Source organism: Schistocerca piceifrons, chromosome 7 (genome assembly GCF_021461385.2).
Source record: "Schistocerca piceifrons isolate TAMUIC-IGC-003096 chromosome 7, iqSchPice1.1, whole genome shotgun sequence".
In the NCBI taxonomy this organism is placed as follows: Eukaryota; Metazoa; Arthropoda; class Insecta; order Orthoptera; family Acrididae; genus Schistocerca; species Schistocerca piceifrons.
In genome coordinates, this window is record NC_060144.1 from 46900176 (window position 1) to 46927233 (window position 27058).

General features: G+C 40.5%; 1 protein-coding gene across 2 annotated transcripts in view; it reads right to left on the minus strand.

Annotated features, from left to right (window-relative positions):
• The window catches only part of LOC124804803 (UDP-glucosyltransferase 2-like), a 126321-nt gene that overhangs the window by 7065 nt on the left and 92198 nt on the right, over positions 1 to 27058 (minus strand). For both annotated transcript variants that reach the window (XM_047265140.1, XM_047265141.1), the window contains one exon: positions 5800 to 6019. In XM_047265140.1, the coding sequence (XP_047121096.1) occupies positions 5800 to 6019 (220 nt within the window). The remainder of the gene's footprint in view (positions 1 to 5799; positions 6020 to 27058) is intronic.

The window sequence follows — 27058 nt, forward strand, 5'->3', positions numbered from 1 at the left end:
GTTCAACAGAATTGCTAATTCTCGAAAAGAGAGTATAAGGTGAACATTAACAAAAGTAAAACAAGAGTAATGATGTGTAGTCACATTAAATCAGATGATGCTTGGGGATCAGATTAGGAAATGAGATATTAATGGCAGTAGATGAGTTTCACAATTTTAGAAGCAAATTAACTGATGACAGTCAAAGTAAAGAGGATATAGGAAGAGAAATTTGTCAACACTGAACATAAATGTAACTGTATATTTGGGGTCTGTAAGGAGGCTAACGAGCAGGGACACTACCAATAGTGTGTGACATAAGCTGACAATTTGGGTTTGACGGGAAGTATGCTAGGGTACTCTGTGAGGTTATGGTGAACACCATGTCCGGGTAGCATAGTGGTCAGTGCATCTGCTTAGTAAGTAGGAGACCCTGGTCTGACACAAATTGTCAGCTTGCCCCATTGATATTAACTGATGCCCACTAGTGGCTAATATCTTTAATTCTTTTGTGTTTAGATAAATTTAATTGTTAGGAAGCCTTTCCTGAAGTCATTTGTTTGGAGTTTAGATTTTTACAGAACTGAAACAAGAACAAAAACAGTTCAGACAAGAAGTGAGTAGAAGCTTTTGAAACGATGTGTTACAGAATAATGCTATGGATCAGATGTGTACCCTAGGTTGAATCGGGGAGGGAGGGGGATGGGGGAATGGAACAACATGACTAAAAGGTGGGGTGGATTGCATACATCCTGATTCATCAATGAACTGGTTATTTAGTAATGGAGGAGAGCATGGGTCGTAAAAACTGTCAAGAGAGACCAAGGCTTTAAGACAGTAAGCACGTTCAAATGAATGTAGGTTACAATAGTAATGCAGAGATGAAGAAACTTGCATAGGACAGCATAGTCTGGAGAGCTGCATAAAACTAGTTTTCAGACAGAAGGAAACAACAGCATACAGTGTTCCACATGTATTAACTGTTTCTCATTGAACCCCTGTGAGGTCACTATTTGTAAGTTTTAATTCTATGAATGCAAATAAATAATGGTTGATAATCTGTCCACATATTACTGTGTTGGTTACCATCACTGATTCTCCTGGACTATACCAACCACTAACACATGGTGTACAAGCTACAGTAATTTAGGGTGAAACATTTACCCATTCGGCCTTACATGACTACTAGTTGCTTTTATCTGCAGGAGATGTCTAAGTAACAGAGCAAGAGGGATAATCTTACAGATTTCAAATGGTATTGTGTTATAAGAGGATATATTGCTTTGAAGGTAGATGGGCAGCTGTGGAGGGCCAGAAGGGGGGGGGGAATAGTAGTTGAAATTGGAGAGCGTGTGTGGATGTGGTACAGGAGATTAGTTTGTCATCTACATTTTATGAGTTTGTGCTTGCCTATGATGGCCACAGGGTAACCTTCAGGATTCTTGGCAAGGGATCTCGTTACAAGAGTTGCGCTGTCCAAAGTTTTCCACAGTGTGTGAGAGAGGCATCTTAGTATAGAAGGGATGGCATTTGTTGAAGTAGAGGTATTGTCAGTGGTTCTAGGTTTTGTATGGATGGGGAAATTTTTGGGGAGCCAATTCCAAATAAGAAATTGTGGTCAGCATTCAGGAATGTGGCATGGCTAACAGAGCAGGTGTTAAAGCTGCGTGGGATTGTGAATCGTTTGTGTTGTCCCAGGGTCAACAAAATGAAGATACAGTCAATGAATCTAAAACAGACAAAGGATTTCTTGACTTTCAGAAGGCATTTGATACATTTTCACACAGTCTCTTACTAAAAAAAACATGAGCTTACCAACTACTGGACTAGAATTATAACTGCATACAGCACTACCTACTACATTCAACTCTCCACAGTTACCTTAAATGGCATGAAATCAACATGTGTGAAACTGGCTTTGGGAATATGCCAAGGCAATGTTACAGGGCTGTTACATATACATAATTGTGTAGTAGATAACGCTGGGAGCTCTGTGATGATATTCTCAGATGATGCTGTTTTCTAAAGGAAGGTTGCAACACCAGAAGACATGCAGATGATAGACAATGAATGTAAATAAATTCAATATGCTGCATATAAATAGGTGAACAAGTCTTTTATAATAGGTTACATTATTGGCAATAAATGACTAGCAACAGTAACAGCTATTGGAGCAATCTCAAGTGGAATGATTACATAAAACAAATTGTAGGAAAAACAAATGCCACAGTGAGATTTATTGGAAGAATCTTAAGAAAACATAATGATTCATGAAAGAAATAGGATTACAAAACACTTGTTGGTCAGATTGTCAAGCATTGCTCATCAGTCTGGGAACCTGAAAAATTTGTTACTAGAAAATAAACAGAAGATCCACTTGTCATCATGGGATTATTTAATACATGTAAGAGTGTAATGGAAATGCTCATTCCACTTCAGTGCCAGACATTATAAGGTAGATGTCATGCATTATGGAGCAATTAATCATGGAAATGTGAAGAACGCACGTTTCAGGAAAATTTGGACAACATATTAATTACCCTCCCATAGGTTTCATGATGAAACAAATCAGAGAAACTGTAACTCATACAGATGTGTGCCAACAGCCATTAACAAATGGAACAGGGAAGGGGGCAAATAATAGTATTACTAAAAAAATTCCCCTGTTTGCACACTGTAAGTGGCTTGGAAAGTACAGATGTGTGAGCTTTTGGCCAAAAGGCCTTGTTCTGAATTAGACAACGTACACACACACATTCACACAAATACAACCCACACATGCATGATCACTGTCCCTGGCTGCCGAGGCCAGACTGCAAGCAACAGCACATGATGGGAGAAGCAATCTGAGTTGTGCGGGCAGAGAAAGAGGCTGGTGCAGGGAGGGGTAGGAATAGAATGGTAGAGAGTTGGGGCATGGTTAAGTGCTGCTTGTGGGAGCATACAGGGACATGGTGGGTACAGCAACCAGATGCAGTCAGGAGGTTAGATGGGAAGGGGGGAGTGGGCAGGAAGGGAGTGGAAAAGAGACTTTGGGTTTGTTGGTGGAATACTGCTGGAGTGGGAGTAAAGGGGATAGGTTTGTGAAGGACAGGGACTAACAAAGGTTAGGCAAGTGGGCCTACAGGAACATAGGATAAATTGCAGGGAGAGTTACAACCTGCACAGTATGGAAAAGTTGGTGGGAAGGATTCAGATGAAGCATGGTGTGAAGCAGGCACTAAAGTGCCTAATGCTGTGTTGGGTACCGTAACATGCACAGTTTGTCAGTGGCCATTCATGTGGACAAGCACCTAGTTGGTTGTCATGCCCACATAGAGCACAACACAGAGGTTGCAGCTTAGATCATACACCACATGACAGCTTTTACATGTAGCCCCTATCTTTGCTGGGATGGGTGATGGTTGTAATTGGACTGGAGTATTTGGTGGGAAGACACAAGAAGACCTGTCCCATATATTCCCCCAACACCACTACTCCAGTCTGGTCATTTAGCATCACCTATCCCATCAAAGGCAGGGCTACGTGTGGAAGCAGCCATGTGATCTACAAGCTAAACTGCAACCACTGTGCTGCATCCTACATGGGCAAGACACCTAAGAAGCTGTCTGTCAGCATGTAAGACCATATATGAATAGATGCATATGAAGATGGCATCTGTTCTTTCGGACATGCCTGGGATCTCCTGCTTACAAGGCAGATGCTCTATATGACTGAGCCAATGAGTGGACAGAAGATAGTGTGACTGCACACTCCCCGTGAGACCCACACTCCCAACTTATTGTCCACACACTACAGATGTAGTGCCCTTGCCTTCTATACTCGTTACTCACGGCAGTCAATCTACCAATTACCGTAAGAGTTTGAGCAATGTGAGTGCATACAAACTGAAGAATATCATTGGCCGGTATGCCTTATCTATACGAAGTTGTATCTGTTCTTTTGGACATGTCTGCAAGAACAGATACCATTGGTGATATTGCAGCTCTCGAAGAATGAAATTACAATCTAATTGCACAAACTTTTACAGGAATTGGTAGATTGACTGCCGCGAGTAACAAAACTAGTGGGCAAGGGCACTACATCAGTAGTGTGTGGATAGTGAGTTGGATTTGTGGGTCTCACAGTGAGCTTGCCAGGGATAAGTCCCTGTAGTCGCACTATCCTCTGTGTCCTTGGTGGCTCAGTCGGACAGAGCATCTGCCATGTAAGTGGGAGATCCCGGGTTTGAGTCCAGATCAGGGCACACAGTTTCAACTGTCCCCATTGATATTTATCAACGCCTGCAAGCAGCTAATGGTCTCAATTTCACTGTGATTTTATTCACAAAAAACTGTGGCCAAGAGACAGCTGGACCACCCAGTTGCTGAGCATGTTGCCCAACACTATATTCTTCACCTCAGTGACTGCTTCACAGCTTGCACCATCTGGATCCTTCCTACCAACACCTCTTTTTCTGAGCTGTGTAGGTGGGAACCCTCCATGCAATATACCTACTCCCGTAAACCCCTGGCCTCAATCTTCATTAGACCATCTCCTTCACCAACTTATTCCATTTTCTGCTTCCATTCCAGCACCATGCAGCCTTCTATTCCATTAGCAGACCCCCAGTCTTTTTCCCCTCCTCTGCTTCTCTCCTGTTCCACTACAGCCCACCATCTCTTCCTGTCGCACATGTGTGTGCATGCGTGGTTGTCTACTTTAGAAGAAGGCCTTTTGGCTGTAGGTTCGTATGTTTGGCACTCTTTTTTTTGTGCCTGTCTGTGAGTCAACATTTCCACTATATGGTTAGTAGCAATTTATCCTTTTCATAACATTGCCATTATGCCACCCTGAACTTTCCACTGATTGGCATATGACAAAACCAATGAATGCGCTCAGATTTTATTGTGCATATTCTCATTGAAGAAGTAGTTGTTTGTAAGAATACTGCTGGGGAACACGTATAAGAAATGAGACAGTGGGTTTGGAGTAGGCAGAACATTAAGAGAGGGAGTGCTAGATGGTGGCAAGGGCACTGATAGGATGGATATGATGAAGTGTTGAAGTATATAATGAAAAGCAGGTGGCCAGTGGTAATGGGGCAGGGAAATTGAAGAGATGGTGAAGGAAGACACTGATGTCAATATTGTAATTTCAATTGCGAATAAGGGATTAAGAGATTTGGTCAAAAAGAGAAGACCACAAATTGCTGACCTGAAACTAAATTAGTCTCCAAACTTATTTGGTGAAATTCAGGTTACAATAATTGACTTTAACAGCTGAAGTGCCCTCAATGACTCATATTTGTAAATATCATTTGAGGGCTGTAATGATTTTTTTGTCAGTTGTTGAATTTTTTTCTACTTTAACTGAATTTATAGCACAGTCAAGATACAGCTGCCAGGCAGTCTGAAATTGTCTGCAGCTGACACATTCCCAAGTATTTTTATTTAAATTTAAATTAAAGGTAATGGAAAAAGTCTAAAACAGTTGATGATAGCTATGTGCATAATAGCTAAAATAAGCAACAACTTTAAAGTATCACTGTATGTAGGAAGCTTCAGAAGAAACCTTTGGAGGATAAGTGCTTACATATAGCGTAAGAACACGGTCACAAAACAGTCCTCAAAAGCAGACACCCACTACTAAATTTTATTTTAAGCTCAGTTTATTTTCTCCTACCCATGAGCCAAGTTTTGTTTTACAACAATCAGCATCAGCGTGAGTCTTTGCAGATGAAGCTTTAATGAAGATTCTAAGATAATGAGTACAGTCTTGAATGGCTTTTATTTTATATTAAATAAATATTGTTGTATTAGCAAACACAGAAGCACTTACTTAGCGTTGCCCAGTACAGTTTGGACAGACCGCAACACAGATTCTTTGGTGATGTCCTTGAGGCAGAGCCGGAGGCCTATACCAGAAAAGTCTATCTTCGCAGCGTTGTGTGTCTGGTCTGAGAAGAAGGGGATGGCGATGAGTGGGATGCCTCGGTATGCAGCCTCGTTTATGCTCTGCAGTCCACCTTGCATTATGTACAGCTTCACATTTGGGTGTGCTGCAAATGGTGATAAACTGAGATGCAACTCATTCCATTCTATAGTAAAACCTTTACATAAAAACTATTTGGATGTGTTTTGTATAAAAGACAAAGAGGTTTACTTTTAAAGTTAATTTTAACTATGCTTTACTAGTAACTAAAATTATGTCATTGACTTACAAATTCAGTTTTATTAAGTTTAAACTTCACATCTGGTTAATAATTTGTAGGTGGTCAGGGTACATCCACACAGACACACAAATTAAGCATACTCAGCCTGTAAATGATTCATTCTACAAAACTCTATAAAAATTATACAAATGATATGCAGAAATTGCAGTTATCTAACTAATTAACTCCAATGGCATAGCTCAGCCTTGAGGTGCAATTGTTTATCCCAAGAATGCTTTCGTTTCTTACATTGTACTTTAGTCTGCTCTAAAATAAATACATTACTCAGTATATTACTACTAACCATCAGTCGAACATCCATTCAGCTAAATGCCATGTGTGTTTAATAATGACTTCAACAAAAGAGAAAAAATCCTGTAATGTTTGACCAAAGAACTAACAATACATATCTGTATTAGAACAATCTAATGTAATATATGGCCGGCCATGGTGACCAAGTGGTTCTAGGCGCTACAGTCTGGAACCGCGCGACCGCTACGGTCGCAGGTTCGAATCCTGCCTCAGGCAATCCTTAGGTTGGTTAGGTTTAAGTAGTTGTAAGTTCTAGGGGACTAATGACCTTAGTAGTTAAGTCCCATAGTGCTCAGAGCCATTTGAACCATTTTTTTTTTTTTTTTTTGTAATATATGTAGAGAATTTTATAATTCTTCCCACTCCACAACGTATCTGCTATGGTCAGTGTTTTGAAAGAAAAAACAGTCTTTGTTGCAGCCAAGACTATTTTCTTTTGAAATTTGTAGAGAATGTTATGAAATGTGTCAAACAGGTCTAACATTTACATCTTGCTGCAGGTTATACAAATGGAATATTCCAAACAGTTTCATTGGCTCATACAAGATTCCATGCAAACTGTTATTGAGTATGCCTTGCTACTCACCTGTTTGGGATCCTCATATCAGCCTGAAGAAAGACATGGAACTGTATAACAAAAGCCTGAAGAAGGACATGGAACTGTATAACAAATGTTTTATGGGTTGCATCTGGCTAGCTTTATGGATGTGCTATGAAGATTATCAGGTAACTTAAACAAGAATTGGTGGATGAAAGACGAAGTTCTTCTAATTATGAAAATGCTCTTAGAAAATTGCAGACAACTAGTCTTTCACATTCCTTGTGACACAGTACAACTGCTTACACCATTAGTCTTGTGTAATTTTGGAAACATTACAGAATGAGTGGAAGAATGCAGAAAATAATTTTTGCCTCATTTTACATGATAATAAATTGTCATCTATTCTGTTCTGCATATTGGGTGGGCATCTGAAGTCTGTAATTTTTAATTGATCGATTGACTGAGGAGGTTATGGGACTAAACGGTAGGGCCATCACTTTCATGATTCCAAAGTTACTTGCGGAAGAGAGAGGATCTGCTAAAAGTGGATGGATCCAGTCAGAGGAGTCAAACTATAAAATGAGGAATTTAAAACACACACAGTAGAAAGAATAAAAGGGTAGACCAACTCTAAAAACTGGAAAAAAGGGATAAAACATTACAGAATGAGTGGAAGAATGCAGAAAATAATTTTTGCCTCATTTTACATGATAATAAATTGTCATCTATTCTGTTTTGCATATTGGGTGGGCATCTGAAGTCTGCAATTTTTAATTGATCGATTGACTGAGGAGGTTATGGGACTAAACGGTAGGGCCATCAGTTTCATGATTCCAAAGTTACTTGCGGAAGAGAGAGGATCTGCTAAAAGTGGATGGATCCAGTCAGAGGAGTCAAACTATAAAATGAGGAATTTAAAATACACACCAACTCTAAAAACTGGAAAAAATGGATAAAACAGCAGTTTTTGTGTTGGCGAGTGGTCATGGATATCAGACCAAGAAAACATGAAGAGAGGCCCAACCACAACCACCCTTCCCCTGCTCCAAGAGTAAAGCAAAATCTGAAAATAAAAACTAGATCCATGGAGGAAACTGAGAACCAATTCATCTGCTAATATTATAGATAAGGAATCTGGAGGACTATACTTACTACGAAGAACCAAAAGAAGGGGACATTCCACCAATGCCTGTGATACTGTCAGTCTGGACTCACAACAACATTATGGGGGTATCTCATTACACAAGAAAAAACAATGGGTGAGCCTGTTATGAACAATGCATAGATGGCATAAGACAGTGGACTCCTTCCGAGACAAGTGGAAGGATGAGTGTCAAATGTGGGCATAGCCCTCTTGGCCTCTCCTCACCTGTGGTCTTCTTCCCTTCCCGTGGGCCCACTGATTTCACTGAGTGGAAGACTGCATCAGGGGGTTGGGGGTTTACCAGCTCTCCCTTGAATTATACCCTCTCTAGTTGGGGACCAGTCAATATAACAGGGCATTGGCCATCCCACTGGAGTTGGCAACCCAACTATTTGAGCATGTGCCCAGCCAAGTGGCCCAGCTGAGGGTCTTGTAGAAGCCACAGCACACGCCTGCCTGGAGTGCAACTGCACTTTTGCTATGTGTCAGGCCTTGGTGTCCACTGCCGCCAACAACACCAGATGGCCCCAAATTCAGGGATCAACACAGACTCCAAACTGGCGAGATGAACTGAGGAGGACGCCCTCTCTCTCTCACGTGGGTGGAGGCCAAACTGTTCCAGAAGAGGGACACCCAGTTTGCTTCGTCCACCAAGAGCTTCTTCGTACCTTTCCCGACAGGACACTCAGTGCCATTAAGGGACAGAGATGTAAGCCTGCCCCCAGACAGCATATGCAGGAGTTTCTGTTCATCCTGAGGGAGAGGGAAAGGAGCGACCGGCATCCAGCCTGAGCCCAAAGAGGTTGCCGCCACTGGATGGGAGAGTGGGTGAGAGGACAGCATGACACCACCAGAAATGCCGCCGCAAGATGCCATTCATGATGTGGCCATTTGGGATCACCTCATGAGGTTTCCCACATCCACACAGCGTTTCTCAGCCCTGACACAGGGCCTTCGCCACTTTTGGCTCTAAGGAAGAGGAGATTCGTAAGAAGATGAAATGCCCACCACCAAAGCAGCAGCAGATGCCTCAGCAGCAGCAGAAGTGGTGCTGGTGGGAGTTCGCTCACACCGTGGAGGCCTTCCAGTGAACCTGCATGTACTGTGTGTGGTACTCTTGGGATGGCACCTTCCTAGAGCCACCACCTGATATCCCCCGGCCTGCACAGCTACTGGGCTAACCTCTTCATGTAGCAGCCAGCATCCACTGCTGGTGACATCAGTGACCGCCTCCTGCTGCACTTGCTGCATGTGGACTTCGAGTGCCTGTGGAGAGAGATTACAGCTGAAGAGTTCGCAATCTCCCTGCTGCCCGGGAGTTTGGTACCAGGTCCAGATGGCTTAACTCCCGCCAAGCTGCACTGCTGCCTGCTGCATGATGTGGTGGTAAAATTGGTGAATCTCGTGCTCCTTGCAAGAGTGCTCCCTAGCTGCCTCCTCCGTGTCCAGACCACCTTATTCTCCAAAATGGCTGCACCAGCATCATCCACTGACTTTCATCCCATCACTGTATGTTCGGTGCTGGCTAGTACTTCTCACAAGGTTCTGGCCTTGCGCCGGATGCATCTGTGTGGTGTGGAGGAATGTCAGTGGGCATTCATCTCTCGGGATGGAATACTGGAAAACACTTTCATCTTGGACCAAGCTCTCATCAACCCAGTCTGCTCCTGCCATTCTGTCTTTGTTGCATCTCTCAATGTGTCCAAGGACATTCGATTCATTAGCCCTTGTGCACGTCCTCCTGCCATGCCTGCATCATGGCTGGCCCTCAGTCGCATGCGGATGAGAGCCCTGAAAGAAGTGAACACCATGGTTGCAAGCTGCCATCAGGAGATGGTTCCACCTCCCAGTGGACACTCCTCTAGGCTACTTTCACACTTCTGTGGCCCGGGGCTTCTTGGCATCCCATCTGCCTGCTGGATGGGTCCTACCCTCCAGTGATCCTGACTCCTGATGCTGCAGAAGATGGGGCCAGCTGTGGATGGCACAGGCCTGGGCGAGGTACAGCATAAGGTCACAGCGCTTGAGTGGCACTTGATGTAGGAAGGCCACCTCCTGAAGATGTCGAAGCAGGTTGGGGAGATGAGGTCATTTTGCCTGCATGTCACCTTCGATGGATCGTCCCTCTCAGAGGCTGCTACCATCCGGGTATAGCACCAGTTGGTCCCCAACACCAGTCAACTCCTGTCTGAGTGTGTCTATATCAACGCCATCCATGCCCACATAAACGCCTTGCCCTCCAAGATGTGGCATAGTTGCTAGTGGATGGCTGACACCCGATGCTGTGCAAGCTGCAGAGCCATCGAGACCACAAACCATGTCATCCAGGCTTGCAGACAAACACACAGCGAGCTGCAGAGCCATCGAGACCACAAACCATGTCATCCAGGCTTGCAGACAAACACACAGCGAGCTGCAGAGCCATCGAGACCACAAACCATGTCATCCAAGCTTGCAGACAAACACACAGGTCGTGTGTGAAACAAAATGATGCAGTCATGAAGTATCTCACATGTGAACTCATGCAAATGGGCTTTGATTTCTCAGTGGAGCTCCTCTTTCATACACCAGAAGGACTACATAAGCCAGACATCATCATGGTCAAAGGCAGCCAAGCCCTTATAGTCTACACCCAGATAGTCAGTGACAACCTGGTGCCACAGTGGGAATGTGAGGAAGTGGACTACATAAACCAGACATCATCACGGTCAAAGACAGCCAAGACCACATAGTCAACAACCAGATAGTCGGTGACCAAGTGGTGCCACAGTGGGAAGGTGATGAAGTACAACATGCTGTCCATCCTGCATGCCGTCCTTGACCTGTGTCCTGTCATCATGGAAGCGATTCTTACATTGGCAACATTGAACTGAAGTGGAACAGAGTCCCCACAATCTGCAAGAGACCTCTTTCAGCTTGGCTTCAAAATGTGGGAGCTGGCAGTCATCTCCTCCTGCGTGTTCTGCATCCTACAAAATCTTTGAGTGTATGACGGCACAGTGCCCGATGCCCAGAGTTGGCAGTGGGCAGAGTGCTGAACTCTTATGCCTTGACTCCTGGGGAGTCTCTTCTTTCACAGGAGCATCTAAATTGTTTTCTTTAATGTATTTGTAACTTAATTTATTTTCTGTCTGTTTTTAAATAACATACAAGGTGTGCGCTCAAAGTAAGCTCCCACTGCAAAGATGGTACTGGTGCCGTACAAAATCCTAATGTCCGCATATATATTATAAAAAAAGAGATGCTGTGACTTACCAAATGGGAAAGCGCTGGTACACAGACACAATGAAAAACACACAAACACACACACAAATATCAAGCTTTCGCAACCCACGGTTGCTTCATCAGGAAAGAGGGAAGGAGAGGGAAAGACGAAAGGATGTGGGTTTTTAAGGGGAGGGTAAGCAGTCATTCCAATCCCGGGAGCAGAAAGACTTACCATAGGGGGAAAAAGGGACAGGTATACACTCGTGCACACACACGCATATCCATCTGCACATATACAGACACAAGCCAAATTAATTTTTTCAAACTGTTGCATCCTTGAGCCCCCGGTTCACGATGTATGCTCCCTGGTTAATGGCTGATGCTACAGATCACACTCGAGTGTACACCCGTCCTTTTTTCCCCCTAAGGTAAGTCTTTCCGCTCCCGGGATTGGAATGACTCCTTACCCTCTCCCTTAAAACTCACATCCTTTCGTCTTTCCCTCTCCTTCCCTCTTTCCTGATGAGGCAACAGTTTGTTGCGAAAGTTTGAATTTTGTGTGTATGTTTGTGTTTGTTTGTGTGTCTATCGACCTGCCAGCGCTTTCATTCGGTAAGTCACATCATCTTTGTTTTTAGATATATTTTTCCCACGTGGAATGTTTCCCTCTATTTTTTTTATATATATTTCATTCGGTAAGTCACATCATCTTTGTTTTTAGATATATTTTTCCCACGTGGAATGTTTCCCTCTATATGTGTGTGTGTGTGTGTGTGTGTGTGTGTGTGTGTGTGTGTGTGTGTGTGTGTCCTCCCTACCCTCTCCCTTAAAACCCACATCCTTTCATCTTTCCTTCTACTTCCCTCTTTCCTGATGAAGCAACCTTAGGTTGCGAAAGCTTGAAATTTGTGTGTGTGTTTGTGTTTTTTATTGTTTCGATCAATGTACCAACGCTTTCGTTTGGTAAGTTACAGCATCTTTGTTTTTTATATATTATTATTCTGAAACAGACAGTTCAGTTAGACATTGCAAACAGTGACTGCTGGGGTCATTTGCACTCTAACCACTATTGCTTCCAGGCTGGTACAAAGAGCAGACCACTACAGATGCTATCCCAGGGCTGGCACAATTCTGGCAGAATGCCTCATAACCACAAAATGTTGGCGAGTGGTGATCACAGAAGTGCATTTCTTAAAGAACAAGACAGAATGCAGAATAATATAAACCAAATTGTTGTATTTCCAATAGGTGACAATAATATCTATTGCAGTTCCACTGGAGCATTGTGTGGCGAGAGTCCAGATTAGACATATAGAAGCCAAGGGGACATCATGTCACTTGGTCAGTGGTCATCACCGATACGGATGGGGTGACATCCATAAATAAGATGTCAGACTCAAGTTGCGATGGGGGAGATGGCACCTCTGGAAACACTGGAGGAGGGCCTCATCTTGGGACTTTAGTTTCTTCTGCTTCTCTTTGGAGGTGGAGCAGGGAGGACACAGAGGGAGAACAGGCTTCTGCAAGATCCAGAAACAAAAGGGAAAGGAGAACGGGTGGCCTTGGGGCATACTGATGATGCATCTCATGGTCTAGTTGTAGTAGTAGGCTTCCGGTCTGAGCAATCCCATGGGAAGGTGTCCTGGGGACAGCCCCATCACCAGTAGGTGCTGAACAATGGTGGCATTTCTTTGGACAGGGAGGGGGAGTGGCTTCTGTTGGGGAGGGCACGGGAACTGCAGGAGAGGGAATGGGGCTGGGGAATGAAGAGGTAGGAGGGGGAAAAATGTAACAGAGGTAAAAGTTGCAGAAAGTGACACTGGATGGAGTTGGTCATATTTTTGGCAAGCATCAGCATAAGATAGGCAATCCATGGACTTGCTTGTACTCTTTGGTCTTCTTTTCTCTGTTGTAAGCTGGGCAATCTGGTAAGTAAGGAGAATAGTGGTCATGATAATTACCACACACAGGTGGTGGAACACAGGGGCTTCCATGATGGGGCAGGTGTTTTCAGTCACCACACAGTGTCCGCCGTACAGTGGGGAGACATATTCCCAAAACACAAGCACTGATATCACCTCATGGGTGGTGGAACATGTGGCTTGATGTCACATCTGTAGCACATAACCTTGACCTTCTCTGGGAGGGCACCTCCCTCAAATGCTAGAAGGAAGGCTTCAATATTTGTGCGGTTGTCTTTATGACCCTTCTGCACATGTCAAAGAAAATGAATGCCGCATCACTCCAGATTAACTTGGAGTTCCTTATCAGTTTACAGGGTGAGGTCCCTATGAAAAATAACACCTTGGACCATATTCAGAGACTGGTGAGGCATAATAGACACTGGGACATTGCCAAGATGATCACAAGCATGAAGAGCTGCAGATTGGGGAGCAGAAGCAGCTCTGATCAACAGGGAGCCTCACCGCACCTTACTGAGAGTCTTCACTTCACCAAACTTTTCCTTGAGATTCTCCCCCAAAAAACAATGACTTTGTGGTGGTGAATGTGTCCCCGTCCATCCTAGTACAGATGAGGTAGTATTTCATCTCAAAACAGTGAGCCTGGCCCTTCTCCCAAGGTGTAGCCAGGGAAGCTTGATATGCTACATGCACAAGCATCTGCCCTGATAACACCCACTCTGATCAGGGGCTCTCCCCATGCCCCATGGGCACCACCCAGAAACAGCAAGGCCAGGATTCCAATGCTCCATGAAGACAAGCAACCACTCATTGGCATACATGGGGAGGGAAAGCTCAGGCATCAGTAGTGTGATCCCTATGTTGTCAGGGGGCTCAGCTAGACGAGTAAATAACAGCTCCAGCTCCACCACATGGACTGGCTACGCATGCTGGTGACCTAGTGGGGTGGAGAGGTGCTACAGTGGGGAAGGAAGAGGGGGTGAGAAATCCAAGTTGTAGGTGGTACATGCTAGGGAGAAAGTTCTTCCCCAGATGGCTCACAATAAAAACAGAAAATTTTTAAGTGGACGTCAAACCCCAATTGGGGACCTGAACGCCAAAATGGATGAAAGAGAACAGGCAGGTGGAACAAAATTGCAAACAGTACACAGTACCTGGAGAATAGCCATGTCCACATAAATCAGAGAGGAAGGAGGGGCAGTGGAGAAGGAGTGAGGATAGGGAGTGAGGGGCATGGTGAAGGAAATGCAGCCAGGGAAGGAAGAATGGGCAGCAATATCTCAGAGCTCCATGTGCACCAGGCACAAACTCTCAAAAAAAAAAAAAACTGCAGGCCCCTTACGGCGGTGCAATTTTTAGCGACACCTGGACACTCAATGTCTCATCTAGTAATGAATGTAATGTACACATCTGCATTTGATAGACACTAATGATAACAAGCATGTGAGGTGGCACAATGGTTAAGCAACTAGATGTATATTTGAGAGAAATTGAGCTAAATTTCCTGTCTAATGATAAACATGTAGCTTTTCAATTTTTTCCCTATGCTCTATGTTTACAATGTTAAGTTGAGCCAAAAGTAAAGCTACAAATCCCTTAATCCAAAATAATTTCACAAATCTTTCAGTTTAGATATGTTAGAGGGCTTTAAGGAAAACCTCCTGAAAATTTAATCTATTATACATATAGTCTAGCATCTCTGAATACATTTTTACTGCATTATCTGAAGACCTGATCTATTCCTTGTCCAATAAAGCACAGGTGCTGAAGTTCACAATCCTATGCAGAGCCCCATCTTCTGCAAAACTACACACTTTGTTATCCTGCCCTGACAACTTTATGTTGTCTGTTTTATATCACATGGTTAACACATTCATTTGTCTTTTGAGTCCGGCTGTGAATGTATTTCTTTAGTTGATTAATATCTGCAAGGTTCAGAATATCAGTTTTATTTCATCCATTATGGCATGTGGCAAATGATGAGGGTGATTATATTGTTATTTAGTTACCTTGCCTCTACTATACTTGCACCAACTATCTGCTCCTTTTGGGAATAACTCATGTTGGAGATTCTCATTGCTTGAAGCTGTGTCAAAAGACTGTTCTGCTCATTAATTCTGTCTGATTGCTAGACCATAGAACTTCTGAGTAGGATGTACAACAGTGTCTACTAGCCTTGAGCAATCAAAGCCTTGTCCTAATGTTCACACTGTTCCCATAGGACATTAGTTTCTCTGAATGCCTTTGAGTCACGATCTCCAAGATAATTTATGTATGTAATGTTGTACAACTTTTCTGAGTGTTGATAAATACTTACTACACCAGCAACTTCAATACCCCACTAGAACCATAATATTTTGCTATGCACTCTTCTTTATGTTTAGTTTTCATTTTATCCTTCATTATGCAATCCTTGGAAAGTATTGCCATATCTGCTAGCTTGCCAGTGTCCACTTTGTATTTGTTATAGCACCATTCAGAGATGTATGGCCTGTATTCTGTCAGCTCACATAAAAAACTATGGATAAGTCCCCATTATTATTTTCAACAACAGCTTCAGCAACAGCAGCTTTCACATCTTCAACAGCAGAACCTATTGCAATGATGTGTTTGTAAAATTTTGAGGGTGATGCACAGGGAGTTTCATCACACTACATAACAGCACCTGCAGCCATGCTCTTACCTATAGATCATAATCCATAAATCAGTCTAATGTTTACATCATATAGTTTACCTGCATCTGCAGTAATGTATGAGAAACTGAAAAAAAAAAATAATACTGTGTTAGCAATAATTGCACATAAACTCCAATTCAAAAGCAAGTTCTACATGTGTGTTTGTTTTCAGTGAAGCACCACATTTTCCACATTGTTTGCAGCACACGTTATTCTCCAAAACATCTGATGATAAAGACACATTAATTATCTCACACTCTGTAGTTCCAGCATTTAGTTTTTTATATTGTTCTTCAATTCCAGCTAGTTTTCATTCTGAAGTACTTTTGGTGTAATGGCAGCAGCATCACTCAATATATCACTACCACTGTAGAATTCACATGCTATGGACATCCAATAAGAAAGCTGACAGTGAATCAGACAAATTCTGAGTGCTGTTTAGTTTCTCGTACCAATGTTCAAAGTTTTTAAATACCTTCAGACTAGGTCTTGGCATGCTGAAGGGAAGAAAATTCAGTGACTTCACTAAATATGACTTTCACAACAAGCGCATGGATTTACACACAAAGGAAACAAATCAAATGGCACAAAACTGATTGTCAATAGTCTTGTAGTTTAGCCAACAGAAAAGATAAGTCTCTTGTGCTTAATTATATCTATGGCAAGGCAAGCTATGTCAGGCACTTCTTGTCTCTCATAAACACGGTGTGGATCATTGTATATCACAATGTTTAAGAAATAATTTAAAATACTTCTATGCATTCCATGTCAATATTTGATACATAGTTTTAAACATGAGACCCAAAATATTTGAAAAATGCATTTTCCCAAAAATCGATATTACTCCCTTCAGGGAAATGGCAGGATTATAGCATCATGTGACAGCTGAAAGCTTTGCTGCATCCATGATACCTGTTCTTAGATACAATTCCTTGTGGAATCCACTTCAGTCAGCAGGTTCCGTACATCAAGTCGCCCCACTGATTTTGCTGTAACTGCAGCACATGATATGCACCTTCTGCATTGCTTTACTTGTCCTTAGTTCTCTGTACACGTGAGTATGTCATGGAAGAAATGCTGCAATGCTGAAGGAAACTTTGCTTTTTTGCTTTTGATGTCTTCTGTCTTTGGAAATCTTGTGTATCTTCCTTCTCATATCCCTAAATCCTTTCACTTCTTCTAATGAACTTTTCCAAAATTCATCAATCTTCTGAGTGGTTTGATGTGGCCTGCTGTGAATTCATCTCATGCTAACCTTTTCATCCCACGGTAGTATTTGCACTGTATGTACTCAGTTACTTGTTGGCTGTATTCCAATGTCTTCCCCACAGTTTTTACCCTTGTCAGTTCCCTCTATGGAAGTTATTCTCTTGTGTCTTAACGTGTCACATTATCCCCTCCTTTTTTTCATGTCAGTGCTTGTCATGCATTCTTCATCCCATTGATTTTGCAGAGAACTACCTCATGTCTTACCAGTCCACCTAATTTTCCACATCCTTCAATGGTGTCACATAGCAAATGCTTCAGTTTTCTTCTTTTCCAGTTTTCCCACAATCCATGATTTATTATCATACAGTTCTGTGCTCCAAACATGTAGTCTTAGAAATTTCTTCCTCATATTAAGACCAGTGTTTGGTACTAGACTTCTCTTTGACCAGGAACATCATCTTTGCATTTGATAGACTGCTTTTATGTCCTCTTGCTTCATTTGAATCATGTTATTTTGCTTCCAAGGTACCATGATTCCTTCATCTTCTTTCTGGTCTCCAGCTCTGACATTAAGTTTATCACTAATATCATTTCTATTACTCCTCATTACTTTTGTCTTTCTTCTGTTTGGCCTTAGTCCATAATCAGTACTGATTAGGTTGTTTGTTCCCCTCGACAGATCCTGCAATTCTTTACTTCACTGAGGACATCAATGTCATCACCAAATCTCATTGTTGAAATTGATTTATGCTAAACTTAAGTCCCGCTCTTGAAACTTTCTTTTATTTCAATCATTACTTCTTCGATGTGTAGATTGAACAGTAGGGGCAAAAGACTTCCTCCTTGTCTTATACTCTTTTTAATCAGAGTACTTTGTTATTGGTCTTCCTTTGTTCCCTCTTGACACTTGTACATATAGTATGTTACCTGTATTTAACTATAGCTTATTTGTATTTTTCTCAGGATTTCCAACATCTTGCACAATTTTACATTGTCAAATACTTTTTTCAGGTCGAGAAATCCTATGAACATGTCTTGATTTTTCTTAAATCTTACTTCCATTATCTTTCAAAATGTCAAAACTGCCTCTCTGTTGTCTTTACCATTGCACTGTGTAGTGCATCGCCAACTGTATATCCCTTTGTCTCTGTTATTAGTTTTCTGCCATTTCATTCATTCACATATGAAGTGCAAGCTGTAATAAATCTACTCTTGTTCTCACAATCCCTATGGGAGCAATACAGAGAACAGTTGCAGTATATTCTACGAGTCATCATTTGAAATCAGTTCTTGAAACTCTAAGTAGGCTTTCTAGGGGTAGTTTTTGTCTATCTTCAAGAGTCTGGCACTTATGGTTTTTAGCATCTCTGTGACACTCTCCTGTGGATCAACCAAAGGTGTGACCATTATTGTTGCCCTTCTCTGTTTATGTTCAATATCCTCTGTTAGTCCTACTTGGTGCAGGTTCCATACACATGAGAAACATTGTAGGGTGAGTTGCCTGAGTGATTTGTAAGCATTCTCCTTTGTAGACTGGGTATAGTATCCTATCAATAAACTAAAGTCTACCACCTACTTTACCCATGACAGCCTCTATGATCATCGCATTTGTTGTCACTCCGAAGTTTATACTCACGTATTATGAGTTGACCAATTCCAACTGTGACTCATTGATGCTACAGTCATAGGAAACAACCTTTTTTTTTTCTTTTTTTCTTTTCATTTTGTGAAGTGCAGTTCTACATGTCTGAAAATTCAAAGCAAGTTGTCAATCGTTGCACCATTTTGAAATTTAATCAAGCTCTGACTGACCAATTGACTGACTGACTAACTAACTAACTAACTTCTAACAGATTCTGTTTTCTGCTCCAGTACTTAGTAATCTTATTATTCACTATTTAGAAGTCAAAATTCTTCTATCAAGAAATTATTATACCGTAACACATTACCTTGCAAGAAACGGAAACTGAGCCAGATTGATATCAAGTCCATGCACCATATTATTTAACATTACAAAGCCGTTGTACCAGCCATCTTGAGTATGTTTTATGCAATTTCCCATGCCCAGTTAGACAAACCACAGATTGATTCCCAATTTATGGTTTAGAAATAAAATTTAATTTACAAAATGAAAGTAACAAATGGCTCCAAATACTATGGGAATTAACATCTGAGGTCATCAGTCCTGAAACTAACATTCAGAATGATCTGATGCAGCCTGATAAATTTTTCAAAAAAGTGAAAGGAATGTCAATACAACCAAAAAGGCCCTTGTACTTGGCAGGAGTCATGGTAGAGGCATTTCACAATTATTACAAGAACCCCCAGGTAAAAACTATCAAGTTACTGGCTTAATCAAGCCAAATGCCGCTGGACTCAGTTATGTTACAAATGATATATGCTCCTTAGGGAAGGATCTTGATATACAAGACCATATAATAATAATAATAATAATAATAATAATAATAATAATAGGTGGTGCTGGGAATAGTTCAGGTCCCAACCACAAATAAAGAGTTGAAAGAGATATATCTAACATTGCTTGGAGAAAAACACACACCAATGTGAAGACAGTTTGACTCTTCCAGTGTTTTGATAGGCCAGATATGAAACATTCCATGAAATGTGTCAATGAGGAGCTCAGTGGAACTTTGTGGAAACCAGACCAGTCACACACTGAAATGAAACATGTAATACCGATAAGCTAGCATCATAACACTTACAATGGCTTGCATTTAAATAGAGCAGGGAAAAAGTTTACAGATATTATCACCAATAGTATTACAGACAAGGAAGACAGCATCCACCCAAATCAGATACTTTCTAACATTCACTGTGGATATTTTCTAGGATAAAAGAAAAGTAAAGACACAATGTAAAAGTGGTTCTCGATGATAATAATCTTGCAGATACCAAAGGTAGCAGCAAAGACTCTGATAATCATTATTGCTTAAAAATATTCCATTAGACCTCCCCCATGAACCATGGACCTTGCTGTCGGTGGGGAGCCTTGTGTGCCTCTGCAATACCAATAGCCATACCGTAAGTACAATTATCAGGAGAAACAAAACTGGTGTTCTACAGATTGGAGCATGGAATGTCAGATCCCTTAATCGGATAGGTACGTTAGAAAATTTAAAAAGGTAAATGGATAGGTTAAAGTTAGATATAGTGGGAATTAGTGAAGTTCGGTGGCAGGAGGGACAAGACTTCTGGTCATGTGAATACAGGGTTATAAATACAAAATCAAATAGAGGTTATGCAGGAGTAGGTTTAAAAATGAATAAAAAAATAGGAGCATGGGTAAGCTACTATGAACGCAGTGGAATTATTGTAGTCAAGATAGTAATACAAGTTTATATGCAAAATAGCTCTGCAGATGACAAAGATTGAAGAAATGTATGATGAGATAAATGAAATTATTCAGATAGTGAACGCAGATGAAAATTTAATAGTGATGGGGGACTGGAATTCAACAATAGGAAAAGGAAGAGAAGGAAAAGTAGTAGGTGAAAATGGAATGGGGGTAAGGAATGAAAAAGGAAGCTGCCTGGTAGAATTTTGCATCGAGCATGCCTTAATCATAGCTCACACTTGGTTTAAAAATCATGGAGGAAGGTTGTATACATGGAAGAGGCCTGGAGACCATGCAAGGTTTCAGATAGATTCTATAATGGTAAGACAGAGATTTAGGAACAAGGTTTTAAATTGTAAGACATTTCCAGGGGCAGATTTGGACTATGACCACAATCTATTGGTTACGAACTGTAGATTAAAACTGAAGAAACTACAAAAAGGTGGGAATTAAAGGAGATGGTGCCTGGATAAATTGGAAGTACCAGAGGTTGTAGAGAGTTTCGGAAAGAGCATTAGGGAACATTTGACAAGAATGGGAGAAAGAAATACAGTAGAAGAAGAATGGGAAGCTCTGAAAGATGAAACACTGAAGGCAGCAAAAGATCAAGTAGGTAAAAAGACAAGGGCTAGCAGAAATCCTTGGGTAATGGAAGAGGTATTGAATTTAATTGATGATAGGAGAAAATATAAAAATGCAGCAAATGAAGCAGGCAAAAAGAAGTACGAACGTCTCAAAAATGAGATCGGCAGGAAGTGCAAAATGGATAGGCAGGGATGGCTAGAGGGCAAATGTAAGGATGTAGAGGCAAATATTACTAGGGGTAAGTTAGATACTGCCTACAGGAAAATTAAAGAGACCTTTGGAGAAAAGAGAACTCCCTGTATGAAAATCAAGAGCTCAGATGGAAAACCATTCCTAAGCAAAGAAGGGAACGCAGAAAGGTGGAGAGTGTATATAGAGTGTGTATACAAGGGCGATGTACTTGAGGGCAATATTACAGAAATGGAAGAGGACGTAGATGAAGATGAAATGGGAGATATGATACTGCGTGAAGAATGAGGCAGAGCACTGAAAAACCTGTCAAAACAAGATCCAGGGAGTAGACAACATCCCATTAGAGCTACTGATAGCCTTGGAAGAGTCAAACCCGATAAAACTCTACCATCTGGTGAGCAACATGTATGAGACAGGTGAAATAGCCTCAGACTTCAAGAAGAATATAATAATTTCAATCCTAAAGAAAGCAGATGTTGACAGGTGTGAAAATTACCAAAATATCAGTTTAATAAGTCACAGCTGCAAAATACTAACACGATTTCTTTACAGATGAATGGAAAAACTGGTAGAAGCTGACCTTGGGGAAGATCAGTTTGGATTCTATAGAAATGTTGGAACATGTGAGGCAATACTAAACCTACTTACCTTAGAAGATAGATTAAGGAAAGGAAAACCTATGTTTATAGTATTTGGAGCCTTAGAGAAAGCTTTTGACATTGTTGATGGGAATACTCTTTTTCAAATTCTGAACGTGGCAGGGGTAAAATACAAGGAGCGGAAGGCTATTTACGATTTGTACAGAAACCAGATGGCAGTTATATGAGTCGAGGGGCATGAAAGGGAACCAGTGGTTGAGAAGGGAGTGAGACACAGTTGTAACCTATCCCTAATGTTATTCAATATGCATATTGAGCAAGGAATAAAGGAAACAAAAGAAAAATTTGGAGTAGAGATTAAAATCCATGGAGAAGGCATAAAAACTTTGAGGTTTGCCGATGACTTTGTAATTCTATCAGAGACAGAGATGGACGTGGAAGAACAGTTGAACAGAATGGGCAGTGTCTTTAATGGAGGATGTAAGATGAAAATCAACAAAATCAAAATGAAGACAATGGAATGTAGTCGCATTAAATCAGGTGATCCTGAGGGAATTAGATCAGGAAATGAAGCATTTAAAGTAGTAGATGAGTTTTGCTATTTGGGGAGCAAAATAACTGATGATGATCAAAGTAGAGAGGGTATAAAATGTGAGTTTTGGTATTTGGGGAGCTAAATAACTGATGATGGTCAAAGTAGAGAGGATATAAAATGTACGCTGGCAATGGCAAGGAAAACATTTCTGAAGAAGAGAAATTTGTTAACATCGAGTATAGATTTGAGTGTCAGAAAGTATTTGTATGGAGTGTAACCATGTATGGAAGTGAAACCTGGTGATAAATAGTTTAGACAAGAAGAGAGCAGCAGCTTTTGAAATGTGGTGCTACAGAAGAATGCTGAAGATTAGATGGGTAGACCACATAACTAATGAGGAGGTACTGAACATAATTGGGGAGAAGAGGAGTTTGTGGCACAACTTGACTAGAAGAAGGATGTAGGTTGCAGTTGTTACTTGGAGATGAAGAAGCTTGCACAGGATAGAGTAGTATGGAGAGCTCCATCAAACCAGTCTCTGGACTGAAGACCACAACAACATTCCATAGGGTATAAGAAATATGCTAAACAAAAAGGAAGAGATGCTGCTTTCAATTCAAGATACAACAAGTTTAGATGAAACAAAGTTGACATACTGTACTTATCAGATCATCACCTAAAAGCTGTGAAATTGAGCAAATACACTTAGAAGATTACAAAATTCCATCTAAGTAGTGTAGGATGTGTGGAAATTTTTATTTACAACACTTTTAGGTCCCAGGTTGTAGATGTAAGTCAGTATTGCATTGAACAAGATTTTGAATCCTGTGCAGTCGAACTAGAATTAGAAAAGCAGTCCATCATAGTTATAACTATCTACAGAGCACCAGTAGATAATATCGTTTTGTTGCTCAGTCAGAAACTATCTTTATAAAACTTTACAAGAGCAACAGTAAAAATATTCCACGTAGTTATTTTAACATTGACTCTCTCTTAACAAATAGTAACCAGAGTCAAATACAAGCATTGATGTCTTGCTTAAACTTACACCCAAAGATCTCATTCCCATCAAGGGTAGATGACTGCAGCAAGAATACGATCGACATTGCTTTCCTGGACTCCACACAGTATTGTGATGTAAAAATACAGGCTGTAGTAAATAGCCTATTTGATTATGATGGTCAAATGGCAATCCTTAAACACAGCAACAGAAAACAGTTAATATACAAATCCAAATTGGGTATGTCAGAATAATAAATGATGACTCCACCAATATGTTTAGAAATAGTCTACAACAGCAACTATGGGAAGAAGTATACCATGAAGAGAATAGGACGAGAAATTTAACTCATTTTATACCTTTTCCCCCAACACTTTGAGGCCAGCTTCCCCTGAAGACAAATAAAAACTAAATCAAATGTAAGTAGGTGAAAGAATTGATAACATCTGGGATTAGAATATCATGTGCCAGAAAAAGGAACTTTACCAAGGACAGAGGAATAGAACACAGAAAGCAGTGAAAATATATTAAAGAGATATTGCAAAATATTGAACTGTGTCGTCAGGAAGGGCAAGAAAACATGCATTATGCACAGCAAACTAACAGGTCAAATAACAAAACAAAAAGCAATCACAAAATTGGAAACAAAGAGGGATAAAATATCAGAAGAAGGGACACATGACAACAGTCTGAAACGGGCAGCCTCAGAATTCCTGTTTGACCTACATATAATTTTCCACACAGATTGTGTGCAATTCTATAAATTACACTCTGATTCTCAATCATTGTATGACTATAATCATCACTGAATGCTATTTCTTTAATTATTTTCAATTCATTTTCAAAATCTGGTTGATGAAGAGTCTCCACCAACTTTTTAGACCTCGCCACTGACACCAGTAACCAATAACATTTATTGGAGATGTACAGGAAAGTAACCTCAACAGACACAGTAATACAAGACAGTTCCCAGCATCCAATAACACACAAACATGCAGCATTCCACTCCATGGATGCCGTGCCTGCTATCTCTAGTCCAAACCAAAGCAGATTTTGAAAATGAGTTGAAAATAATTAAAGGAGTAGCACACAGTAATAGTTATGGTCCTACACTGACTGACAATATACTCAGCAAAAGGAAAAGACACAAGGATAACAGCTCTCCTGTATCCACCTTAGACAGCACAAAACCATACTGATAGCAAATGGGCCCCGATGCTATACGTGGGTAGAACTTCACAGGTCTTGCCCACAGGTCTTGCCAGGTATCTAAAGTTCAGGAAATGTACTCCAGCATTTTACACTAGGCATACTGTTTCCCACCTTCTGTTCAATAGTAAATCTCAAATTCCTCCTTTAGAACAGAGTGGGATTTATAGATTCCCACAATCTGTGTGGAAAATTATATGTAGATTAATCAGGTAGGGTTATAACCACTAGACTGACTGGGCATGAAATGAGTTGGAGACTGAGAAAGAAAGATACCACCTTTGCTGAACATGCTCTGAATGAATGTCATTCATATGATGTGAAATGTGACATCCTCCATAAATAAACTAAATGGAGAAAACTAACAGTACTTGAAATTCTGGCCATTAATAAACACTGATTACAGAATCCTGACCTGGTCCTTAATAACCAAACAAAGTTCCACTACTCAACCTTATTAAAGTAGCAGCCAGTTATTATCCCACTCAACATTAGCTAATAAGCATGTTATAAATGCTCCACACCCATATTCCATAGAAGTCTTTCTTCCCCTCCCTTTTTTGGTCGGTTCATCACATTCACAAATTTGTCCATATTACATAGTAGCCTGTGCCATTACTCATTTGTAGAACATTTCTTTTTTATACACTGACATAGTTTTAATGTATGAATATACTGTAATGTAAGATTTATTTGTTTATCGATATAGTCATAAAATGTCACATATCTTTGTACAGCATTCCTTTGTACAGCTATGCATTATCGCTAAAAATTTTGAGGACTATTTGTTCAATATTAAGTTACCTGACAGTGGCCTAAAAAGCAGAAAGCCAGTTCATAATGTACTAATAAATATCACTGTGGAACATTAATATGGCATATTCAAGTTATTAATAATTTAATACAGTTTCAGACACCAAATAACAAGCTTCAAGCCTTTGAAATTGATATCCATGGACAGAAAATAAATGAAACTTCACATATAAGATTTCTAGGAACAGAAATGGATAACAAATTAATATGGACTGAACATATTAATTACCTGCTCAAGAAACTAAGCTCAGCATTTGTTGCACTAATAGCTATTTTGCCCTGTGTTTACAGGGAAACAATAATTTTGTCACATTTTGTATATTTGCACTCTCTGATCTCATATGGTATAATATTCTGGGGGAATTCTGCAAAAGCGGAAAAAGTTTTCAAAATACAAAGATGAGCTGTGAGGCTGATAGACGGCATTTCAAATCAGGCACCCTGTAGACACCTATTCAAGACAGTTGGGATACTGACACTCACAAGTTAGTGTATCTACTCACTGATGGCATTTGTAAACAAGAACAAAGATCTTTTCTGAACTAACTGTAATATTCACAATTGTAACAAAGGAGTACTCGTCTCAAATAAGAATTTACAATGTGTTCCCACAGAACATAAAAAGAGGACATTGACAGTCCTCATGTATTCAAGAGAAACCTGGAACAGTTCCTCATAAACAACACTGTATACAATTTAAAATAATTTTTAGGCTTCAAGAATTATTTATGATGGACTATATGTAATTAATAATATTGTTTATCTTGCATTTATATTTTTTGCAGTACTGTTTATTTTTCTTCTATTTTTGGCCATATAATATTGTATTCATTGACTTTTCCTACATTACAATACAATCTAATTTTGCAGGACCAGATAAAAATCAATCAATCATAACTCCTTCCCATGGTGTATGTGATGTTTGCAGTAATAGGATGGGTGTCATTCGAACTTAGACTTAAAATACAAATAATTCCTAAATCTTGGGTGGGGTTGCTCAGATAGTGGACCCTGTTACAGGGAGCAAATGCTGTAGAAAAATACATCTCAATTATCATTGCCATCATCTCTGTTTTTCCTTTATCCAGCATCAGGCCAATTTGGGACATTTATGGTACTTCTCCAGTCACTCCTTTCTTTCCATGATTTTTCTATGTTTCTATGTTTGTTTTGTTCCATTGCACACTTCTTTTTCATATGTTGGTGTTGACTGAGTTGATTCATCATGCTCTAGATTCCCATCTTACCCTCAAACTTCATATTTCTCAATTTTTTCATTTAATATGTCCAGCTGTTCTTGTACATCCTTACTGTTAGTTCCACACAATATAATAATGCCAGAAAATAGCAACAACTTAATTTCCCTTCTTCTATAAGCTTATTTTATCTCTTCCTCAGTTTCAGCCATAATTTCTCAGCCATCTAACATTCATAACCAATCTGTTCTTCCATCTTTGGGATGAACACAACTGATGCTTTGTTGTACATTGCTTGAAGAATTTCAGTTGTTTGTTCTCCACCTCCCTTTCTCTCCAAGGTTTCTCATATCTTTTCTCTGGGACACTATCATATGCCTTTACTAACTCAA